The sequence below is a fragment of the Castanea sativa genome, chromosome 6, assembly GCF_040712315.1.
Source record: "Castanea sativa cultivar Marrone di Chiusa Pesio chromosome 6, ASM4071231v1".
Lineage (NCBI taxonomy): Eukaryota > Viridiplantae > Streptophyta > Magnoliopsida > Fagales > Fagaceae > Castanea > Castanea sativa.
In genome coordinates, this window is record NC_134018.1 from 25,973,315 (window position 1) to 25,985,026 (window position 11,712).

At 32.7% G+C, this 11,712-nt stretch overlaps 1 protein-coding gene and 1 pseudogene across 1 annotated transcript; one reads left to right on the forward strand and one right to left on the reverse strand.

Annotated features, from left to right (window-relative positions):
- Window positions 1–2,414: 2,414 nt before the first annotated feature.
- On the forward strand, window positions 2,415–4,011 carry LOC142637953 (epidermis-specific secreted glycoprotein EP1-like). The gene has a single exon (XM_075811940.1). It carries the CDS (start codon window positions 2,461–2,463, stop codon window positions 3,763–3,765), a length of 1,305 nt encoding a protein of 434 aa, XP_075668055.1. The 5' UTR covers window positions 2,415–2,460; the 3' UTR covers window positions 3,766–4,011.
- A 182-nt stretch (window positions 4,012–4,193) lies between these two features.
- On the reverse strand, window positions 4,194–4,302 carry LOC142641878 (U2 spliceosomal RNA; annotated as a pseudogene).
- Between the last annotated feature and the right edge of the window lie 7,410 nt (window positions 4,303–11,712).

Here is an 11,712-nt window from a genome sequence, read left to right on the forward strand (position 1 = left end):
CCAATAATAGTTTACCGCTTTAACTTTGTTGTGAAAGTATTCTATATGTAACATTACTCAATTTTAATTTTAATATGATGGGCAAGCAAGGTTTAGGTCAATACGACAGACATAGCATCGTAATTCGTACGTAGTACAGTAAATGCTTAGTTTGAATACTGGATTGAATAAAAACTCATTGATTGTTTGACGGGAAAATGTAATATATGGATTCAATTGTTTGTTTTTTTTTTTTTTTTTTTTTTTATATATACAATATAGAATTTCTATTCTAACTTAATCTAAGTGTATAAGTGTGTGAAACTCCCTCCTAGATACTTGAACTCGGACCCTTGCCCCCCACACCCTACAAGCATTTATGCTTGTGGAGTGACCACCGCACCAAGAGTGTGCGGTAGTAATTGTTTGAAGTTGAACCAAAAAATCTAGACAAATTTACGTGGCTGCTTTTATATATATATATATATATATATATATATATATATATATATATATATATATGGGAATTTTATAAGGATATTTTATGTGGTTAAAAAATACCACCATTAATGAAGAGTTATTTCATTTAGAAATAAAGTCATAAATGTTAAATAACAAATTTCATTTTGAATTTAAAAAGAGAACTCCTAAAATTTATGATTTTTTTCCTTTCACATTCAAAAAAAAAATTATAATAACTGCTTACCTCTCAAGTTTATTATTTCCATTTTTTTGAAAAATAAAAATAAAAATTTCTAAATTAAAATAGATGCAAATTATTAACTTTTATCTAAAAAACTAAAAGAACACGCCCATGCTCAAGGGTTAGTGTGTGTATATATATAGAAGCAAATTCACAAGGACCACAACTTATTAGAAGAATTTAATTGGAACAAACCCAAAAATTAGGAACAGACTAACAGCAGAGGTGTACCTGTCGATAAATACATAAATCAAGGCCAAAGGCCCAGAAACAAAATCAAAAGGACCCACAGCCAGCCAGCAAAGACATGAGTTAGGTTCTCTTTTAATTTACTTGCAAATTGCAGCTGTGAACTCTGCAATAAGTTAGGATAACTAATATGGCTGAAAATATTCCAAGTCACTTTCTAAAGATCACGTTGCTGCTCAAAATTCAAATGTTCCTGTATATATCACATAGCCGGTTTAGTTGTAATTTATCCGTAGCCTTTGTTGTATTTTATCCTTAGCTCCTCTGCCTCTATCTAGGAATTTCATTTGTAACCACATACTACCTGTGTTGTGTACCTATGTATATTTCCTAATGCAAATGATTGGTAATTAAGCCAGCACCAGGAATTTCATTTGTAACCACATACTACCTCTGTTGTGTACCTATGTATATTTCCTAATGCAAATGACTGGTAATTAAGCCAGCACCATTTACTCAGCTTTTGCTTCACAATTAATCTCCTGGGCCACAACTTTGACCAAGGACCACATCTTGATGAGGCGGCCAGCCAAAAAAATACAATTTCAATCCCACTTATCCATAGCAGTTGAGTTAAAAATTTAGCTATTTGGTACCACAAAAAGTTATTTTATCTATTTTACTATTTTACTGACTCACTTTACAAAACATGCTGCAGTAGTGGATCTATTTTAGTTTTCAATACAATAAAATAATATAAACATTACAATAAAATAATATATCTACTACAATAAAATAATATATCCACTACAATAAACAACAATCATAACCACCCGCAATCGCTACTGCTACCACTACTACCACCGCCACCACTACTACCACCGACTCTTCCACCACCACCACAATCGCTATCGCTGCCACTACCATCACCACTACCGATTCTTCCACCGCCAACGCCACCGCCACCGCCACATGATAGCAAAGAAAAATAAAGGAAAAAAATAATATTTTAATCCGAACTAGAAATGAAATTTTTTTTTTTTTTTTAATCTCTTAGCTACCGCTACGGTGCACATCTATTTATAAATGTGCACTATAGCAATGAAGGTAAAAAAAAAACCTTTAATTTTACTAATTTTTATATTTTAATAGAGCTAAAATAGCTATATAGCTATTTAACACTGCTAGTGTGATTGCTTGAATGGGCACCAACTAAGGTTTTGTTTCACAATATATCTCCCAGGCCACAACTTTGACCAAGGACCATATCTTGATGAGGCGGCCAGCCAAAATATACAATTTCGGTCACACTTATCCACACCATAATGGGTTCAAACTAAGCTTTTGTTTCACAATAAATCTCCTAGGCCACTCTTATCCAAAAAAAAAATCTCCTAGGCCACAACTTTGACCAAGGACCATATCTTGATGGGGGCGGCCAGCCAAAAAATACAATTTCAGTCACACTTATCCACACCACAGTTAATGGACCATAATGTCCTCTCCCCACTCACTATAAATAAAGCCAAGCCTAAGCCTAAGATATATTATGCACATCAACAAGACTGCCTTTTTATCTTGTAGCTACAATGCGCTTGTTTTCCCTCTTCTTCCTTTGCTCACTTCTTCCCTTCATTGCTCAATCTTCTGTTCCTCCCAATGTAACATTTAGATATGTTAATGAAGGAGAATTTGGGCCATACATTGTTGAGTACGATGGAAACTATCGTGGACTATCCATTTTTAATTCTCCATTCCAACTTTTCTTTTATAACACCACCCCTAATGCTTACACCCTCGCATTACGCATGGCTACCAGACGTTCAGAGTCACTGTTTCGTTGGGTTTGGGAAGCCAATAGAGGCAACCCAGTTCACGAAAATGCTACCCTCACTTTTGGGACTGATGGGAACCTAGTCTTGGCTGATGCTGATGGCCGAGTTGCTTGGCAAACCAATACCGCCAACAAAGGTGTGGTAGGCTTGAAATTGTTACCAAATGGTAACATGGTCCTTCATAACTCGAAGGGCAATTTTATTTGGCAAAGTTTTGACTCTCCAACAGATACACTGTTGGTTGGTCAATATTTGCGAGCTGGGAGTGTTACTAAGCTTGTAAGTCGGGCTTCTGAAAGGGATAACAATGATGGGCCTTACAGCTTAGTGATGGAGCCTAAAGGATTGGCCTTCTACTATAAGAGCAAGAATTCTCCTAGTCCTAGGCCGATTCTCTACTTCTTCTTATCTTCTCATTTGGAGGGCTCCTTAGAAAATGTGACACTAAATTCTACCCCAGAAACGAATGAAGCCTATTCTTATGATCTAGGCATAGAGTACCGTTCGGCCTCGGCCAACCCACCAAATATTGGAAACAGCCTTTCGGCTAGGCCCAAATACAATAGCACATTATCTTTTCTTCGTCTTGGCATTGATGGTAATCTTAGGTTCTATACTTACTATGATAAGGTAAATTACCGTGCTTGGGAAGTTACATACATTCTATTTGATAGAGACTCGACTGAGAGTGAGTGCCAATTGCCTGAGCGTTGCGGGGAATTTGGGCTTTGTGATAGCAACCAGTGTGTTGCCTGCCCAATGTCAAATGGGTTATTGGGTTGGAGTAAGGACTGCAAGCCCAAAAAGATTACATCTTGTGGAATGAATGATTTTCACTACTACAAAGTTGAAGGTGCTGACCATTTCATGAGCAAATTCACCACCGGAAATACCCTTACAGAAAATAACTGTGGCAAAAAGTGTACAGAGGACTGCAAGTGTTTGGGCTATTTTTACCACAAGGAGACCTCCAAATGTTGGGTCGCTCATGATCTCAACACTCTAACAAAATCCTCCAATTCTACACATGTGGGTTATATTAAGGTGCCAAATCACTAATAATGTGGGTAAGTAGTGGGGAAGGATCTTGCTCTATCTCATTTCGTAGACGAATGAGTTCGTTTATAGCATTCCAAATAGTGGCGCACTGGTGCTTCAATAAACCGATCGCATATACTTTGTAGTACTTTTTTCTTGATTTTGCTCCACCAATGCTTATAGGTACAATTTCATCAATATTGCAAGATTTGTGTAACATATAATATTTCATTCTTATTGGTAAATGAGGAAAAGTACGTCCCAAAACATCCAGCCTTAACTTTGAGTTAAATTAGATCAAACCATAAAGGAAAATCTCTCTCTCTCTCTCTCTCTCTCTCAACGTTTAAATATTTCTCACACATAAGTTACAACTTACAATAATGAGCTAGAATTATTTTTAAATTAAGTAATTTTAGATGGACTTAAAAGAGTTTTAAATAATTTAAAAGTGTTTTAAATAATTTAAAAGTATTATAAATTCAAAATTTTACAAATGAGATTAAACTGATAAGAACAGACTACACTTGATCTTAGCCAAAAGGCCGAGAAAGGTATTACAAATGAGATGAAATGATGCTTAGAACAAATTGAAGCCTATTCTAAATATAGGGACACATTGGCTTGAAATATTTCCTCTACTATACCGTTAGATCTCAGATTTGATATCACGTAACTCTAACTTTAGTTATATGGTAGTAGTTTATTAGTACTACTATTTTATTTTATTTTGTTTTCCTTTTTAGAAAAATTCACATTTTATTTTATTTTTTACTTTTTGGATAACCATAGTTTGACATTTGTTATAATATTATTTGATTTTCTTTCAACTCATCTCCTTAACAATTTTAAGGCTAAATTACAAATTGCAACCTCTAATTTTACATATATTTCAATTCAGTTATCTAACTTCTAAATTTATTCAATTTAGACCTTCTAACACTAAATTCTCAAAAAAAAAAAAAAAAAAAAAACAAAAAAAAACAAAACGAAACGAAAACTAAAACAAACAAAAAAAGCCTTTTGTCACTGTATGTTACATGAATTGCCGTTAAAAACTTGAAACGACACTATTTTCAATTTTTTTTCATTAAAAAAATTAGAAAAACTAATAAAGATCTTTTTTTTTTTTTTCTAAAGGAAGAAAGACTAATAAAATTTTTTAAAAAAATTTCATAGGGGATGAACACAAAGTACATTAACACTCAAAAAAATATTCTTTACACAAATCATATATTCAACAAAAAATATCTACCCAAATTAAACAAACTCAAATCTCACTTTCCACTGTCTTACACTGAACGTCTCTCTCTCAAGTCTCAACACGGGAGGACTCCCCAACCCTAACAACCCCAACTTCATGCAAGAGTCACACGGTGAAGAGCCCAACCACAAAGACTCAGCTCCTTCAACCCAAGTCTCTGTTGACAAGTAGCATAGCAGTGATCGTATTTAATGCTAATTCCTTAATTGAAGTCGACCAAAAAAAAAACTCTGCTTGTGGTCAAACAAAGGTTCATGACCCAACAAGGGGTGGTACCACATTTGAACCCCCTAACCTGCCAAAAACAAAATATATATAATATTTTTTAAATTTTTTTGTTTTAAACCCCTTAAAAAAAAAAATTTGAACACCTTGACCTAAGTTTCTTTTTGGATAACCATAGTTTGACATTTGTTATAATATTATTTGATTTTCTTTCAACTCATCTCCTTAATAATTTTAAGGCTAAATTACAAATTGCAGCCTCTAATTTTACATATATTTCAATTCAATTATCTAACTTCTAAATTTATTCAATTTAGACCTTCTAACACTAGATTCTCAAAAAAAAAAAACAAAAAAAAAAACAAAACAAAACGAAAACTAAAACAAACAAAAAAGGCCTTTTGTCACTATATGTTACATGAATTGCCGTTAAAAACTTGAAATGACACTATTTTCAATTTTTTTCATTAAAAAAATTAGAAAAACTAATAAAGATCTTTTTTTTTTCTAAAGGAAGAAAGACTAATAAAATTAAATTTTTTTTTTCATAGGGGATGAACACAAAGTACATTAACACTAAAAAAAAAATTCTTTACACAAATCATATATTCAACAAAAAATATCTACCCAAATTAAAACAAACTCAAATCTCACTTTCCATTGTCTTACACTGAACATCTCTCTCTCTCTCTCTCCCAAGTCTCAACACGGGAGGACTCCCCAACCCTAACAACCCCAACTTCATGCAAGAGTCACACAGTGAAGAGCCCAACCACAAAGACTCAGCTCCTTCAACCCAAGTCTCTGTTGACAACTAGCATAGCAGTGATCGTATTTAATGCTAATTCCTTAATTGAAGTCAACCAAAAAAAAAAAAACTCTGCTTGTGGTCAAACAAAGGTTCATGACCCAACAAGGGGTGGTACCACATTTGAACCCCCTAACCTACCAAAAACAAAATATATATAATATTTTTAAAATGTTTTTGTTTTAAACCCCTTAGAATAAAAATTTGAACACCTTGACCTAAGTTTCTTTTTAAGCCCAACTAAAATAAGCTTTAATAGGATCCTCTTAACAATATTTTGGTCATTTTTAAACACACACACATAAAAGCCTAATAACAAAAGTATTGATTTGTTAATCTTAAACCCCACAAAAAAAGCTCCTTTAGATCTTAATAAGTTCTTTTTTTTTTTTTATACAAGATAGAATTTCTACTCTAGCCTAATCTAAATGTATATATGTGTGAAGCTCCCTCCTGGAGACTTGAACCGCGGCCCTTGCCCTCACACCCCACAAGCACTTATACCTGTGGAATGACCAACGCACCAAGAGTGTGCGGTGGTGATCTTAATAAGTTCAAAATAAATAGTTCAAGTAAAAAAAAAAACCACTAAAAGAGGAAGCCAATTGTAAAACTTTATTTTATTTTATTTTATTTTTTTGTAATTTTGATAATATCAAGTTCTCTTTTGTTTTAGGTTTTGTATAATTTATGTTTCTTACTAACCCCCTACAAAATATCCTGGAACCACCACTCACCCAAATTCCAGTCATCGCCTCTCCTTCCTCCTCCTTGTCGATACCGTATTTTGTCCAACCCCCATTAATGAATCAAAACAGTTATTTGAATCTCAAAAAAAATGGTGAAAACCATAATTTTGAGACAAAAAAAGTTAGGAACAATTTGAAACAATCCTATTTAAGCTAATTAGACGATAGAAGAAAAAAAAAAAAAAAAAAAAAAAAAAAAAAAAAAAAAAAAGATAAAATCATATTTTCCATTTCTGGCAAAATTTGACCCAATGTTGACCAAAACCCTAATTAGGAATGGTCAAAACATTGACTTTTTAATCTGACTGTCCGATCAAGGTAAATTCCAAACCATCTTGAAGATCATGAAATTCCTTTCAAAGCGACAATTCACAAGCCAAAATCAGAGTTAAAATGGATGAGATATCAAGAATATTCCGAAATCCTAATTAAATGCATTTTTAATTTCAAGTAAAAAAAATTGTTTTGGGGCTTTTTACGTAACAAACTGTACTGATTCAGCCACAACTAGAGCAATCTACCTAAACAAGATTGAAGTATGACATGTCATATACTTTCCATAAAAAGGGGTCGGCAATATCTGCCACAGATTGGGAGAAATGAATTTTCCAAAAATAGTGCTACTAAATTTCCTACACTACATCACCTCCATTCCAAACTCAACGACAATAGCTCCAAATTAAGCAAGGTCAGTAAGGCCTCCAAACAGCAGCGCAAAAGTTGGACTAAAAAGGGGGAAAAGACGAAAAAGGAAAGTGTGGGCATCAAGGCAATTTTGAGTGAGGACTCCAGTCGCACATTGCTTTGTGCAGCTGGGTAAGAGACCTCTATCAATTTATAAATAACCCCCACCCCCCTCTCCTCTTGAGAAATTACACAACAAATAGGCATAAAATTCTCTATTCTCTCTCTCTTTCTCTTAGAAATCTCTCTAGTCTTAGTTTCTTTCTTTTTTTCCTTAAGAAATTCATCTCAAAGCAGAAACTCCAGCCCATTTTTCCACCATTTTCACACCTCCAAAGCTCTTAGGTAAGCTTGGTAAGCCTTGTATTTATAGATGGGTAGCTTTGTTCAAAGCTACACCATCATTTTTCTCTCTTTCTTTGTAAACACATCATTATATATATATGAAATGCTCTCTTTTATTATATTGTTCGTCTATACTCTTGTTCTTTACATATTGTTCTATAATTCTTTATTTATTATTTATGCTCTTTATTTAAAGCTTTCCCTACACTTGTTAACAATTGTTTTCTACCATTTTTCTTTTGTTGTCTTCTCTCTTTAAATCCCTTGGACCTAAAAAGAGAAAACAACTCAACATCTTTGACAAATCCACATCCTTCTAACTAAAAGGCATGCGGTGGATTTTTTCTCGTGCGCGACCAACCTTAGTGGAAAGATGGTGACTTACCATAGATGAGTCTCTCTTAGATGGGTTCTAAACCTTGTTCCTAAGCACAATATAGGTATGCTTCCTAGAAGATTGTAGAAGTCCCCAAGACTCTCATCTCTCAACATGGAAAAGAACTCATAAGCTTGGATGTGACAATATTAGAGCTTATTTAGGAGAAATTTCTTAAAAAAGAATTTCTGATCAACCCATTTACATTATTGTCTTGTCTTTAAATTCCTTTAAATTCAAGCTTTTACATTATCGTCTTGTCTTTAAATTTCTTTTAATTCAAGCTTTTACATTATTGTCTTGTCTTTAAATTCTTTTCAATTCAAGTTTTTACATTATGTATTGTCTTCAAATTCCTTTAAATTCAAGTTTTTATATTATACTTTGTCTCTAAATTTCTTTACATTCAAGTCTTTAAACACTATGCTCTTTTAATTTATGCACTTTAAGAGCATCCGCATCAGTAGATGCATAATTTCTGTCCATCTTGCAAGAAAAAAACATGTTTTTTTCTATTTTACACACCCACTTTTACAAAACACCCATATCAGTTTGTCTATTCTACACATTTATTTAATAAAATATTCCTTCTTGACTCAATACCCAGCCACCATCAACAATCAGAGTAGCGGCGATCATCAACCCATACAACCACCATCCTCAAGCCAGCCACCATCATCAACCCACCTATCAAAATCCCAAAACCACTAATCAAAATCATTAAAACCCTCTAATCAAAACCCAATGATCAAAATCATCAAAACCCACTAATCAAAATCATCAAACCCACCAATCAAAAGCATCAAACAAAGAAAGAATATAGCAATGGTGATCAGCGAGAGATCAAACAACTGTTAGAATGTGTGTCCTTAAATCCTATTGTATAATCCTATGTATTACATTATGTATGACTTAATATTGTAATTAATAAAGTTGTTTTATTATAATCTAAAATAATGGTAACATGAATATTGGACATTATCATATAGTCCATGAGATGCATAGTATGTGATTTATGTGAACAGTCACAGAAGATATTGTTGGAAAAACTGGTTTTGTATCTCATACAAAACACACAGTAGAAGCAATAAACATGGATCTATTTCATTCATGATTAATAACATGCACTATATAAATTTCAGAATTTAAGAACAAGATAGCGTACCTTGATGTGGAGAAATTCAAAACAAAGATTAGAAGCACTTGGGAACACTTTTAATTTTCACTCCAATTCCACTTTACGCCTGAGATGTGTGGTCTCTCAATCAGTTTTCAAGGGAGAATAATTGAGTGGCTTCACTCACACATACACACCATTTTACAATCATGTCTCTTTCTTATTATTTTTCTTTATAAAAAATTATGTATGTTTCTCCCTTTATAACTAACTGATTATCTAATTGGGCTGGCCTATTAGGCCTTTTCAATTGGGGTTTAGTGTGTGGCTTGGAGTGAGACCAAAAAGGACCAATAAGACACTAGCTCCAATGGGCATTGGGCTTTTTCGTTAACTCTTGACAAATCCAAAGTTACCATTAACTATATTTAATATCACTATATAAATATAGTTGCACTCTAGGCCTTATCTATAAATTATATCCCAAGACTTTATTATACATACAACTCCTTCATTAAAATATTCGTAGTAATACAAAGTTATGAATATAGACTACCACTTTGAAGATTACTACAGCTTAATCCTTGAGTACCCAATTTAATCCTTTATGTAATTCATCATATATTTATGAAATTCAATTTCATAAATATATACTTTAGTAACTTCTTACTAAAGTGGTTGGGCCCAACTCTCTGAATAACTAAATCCATTAAACTTATCTCAAGTGAATATTTTATATCTCCATTAAGAGATTATGAATTCCATCTTGAGAATATATGTTCCATCAACACTAAATGCGGATGCCCAATATACTGAGGTTTTGAGTGTGACTAATAGATCTCACTCCTAATATATCAAAGCAACCTACATCTCATAATCAGGTCCATTATTCTCTCAAGATTTAGAGTTGATGTTAATAGAAGTCGTGAGATTTATTATTCATTTGACAGTTGTTAGGAGAATAATAAATCTCACAACGGTCCAGTTCAATATGTCTTAACTCTTAAAACATATTAACATATCAACTAGAAGTCTCCACTTCCATGATCAAGAAAAATTATCTTAGTTGATATGTTATAGTCTTCGCAAATGAAATGCCCATTTTCATCACCGACTACAAACTACATTTTGAGTTTACAAGGAACTTGTGATTTACATCTTTTGTGACTAAATCACATAAATCATATACAATGCATCTCATGGACTATGATAATGTCTCATTAGTTCATTTATAGATAGTCTCATATAATTAAACAATTTAATTATTTATGACATGCCAATAAATTGGATTTTAGGGCATAAACCCCAACAATCTCCCACTTGCCCTCAAAGACAATTTACCATATATCCGACACTTATCTCCCTTTAGAGTAATTCATAGTCACTCTAAAGCAAGGTTTGGAAGCAAGTTTTAGCCAAATTTATTGCATAAATTATCTTTTATACTACTACTTAAGTACTCATATCTCTCTAATGAGATAATACTTACATTTAATGTGTATCTTCACCACCTAGGAAGCACACATATCTTAAAGTCCAACTTCATGAATCACAATCAAACTACAAGTTAGTATTTGTACATCCAGTAACTATCAAAACCTCACTTTTGTGGACAAGCATATAATCCCTCATTCTCCTAAGATATTTGAGTATATGCTTTACTCCCACTAAACTAAGTGATCTTTGATTCAATTGTTATTTGCTTACCATGCCCTCCGCAAAATAGATATTTATCCTAGTATATAGTATAGCATAAAGACTTCTTATTGATATGATATAAAGAACCGTCTTAATATGCTATTCTTTTCATATGTCTTAGGACTATAGTCCTATATAAAGGAATTTCAAACTTGAAAGGAAAGAATCCTTTCTTGAAGTTTTACATGCTATACTTAGCTAGAATCTAATCTATTTAAGCAGTTTGAGATAGACTAAGCATCCTAAATTCTGAATTTTAACAAAGTTAAATTCTTAATATAACTAGCCTTTCCCAAGTATTTTATATCAATCTAGATTAGACAACAAAAACTCTATTGATGACAATAACTCTACATCATTCTAAATGATTACAATGTCATCAACATACATTAAGAAAATTTATTATTCTATATAGCTTTTACCCACATAAGCCCTTTTAATACTTGATCAAAATCAAACAATTTGATTTCTTGATCAAAGATAATATTTTATAATTTAGATGCTTGCTTTAATCCTTAAATGGAATTTAAGCAACTTGCAATCTAAATACTACCGTTTCTTTACTATGTACAAGTCTAGTTACATCATATATATGTCTTTCTCAAGATTGCTACTAAAAGAAGCTTTCTTGATATCCATTGTCATATTTCATCCAAATGAAATATAATGGATAAGAGAATCTAGATAGAGTCAAACTTGACT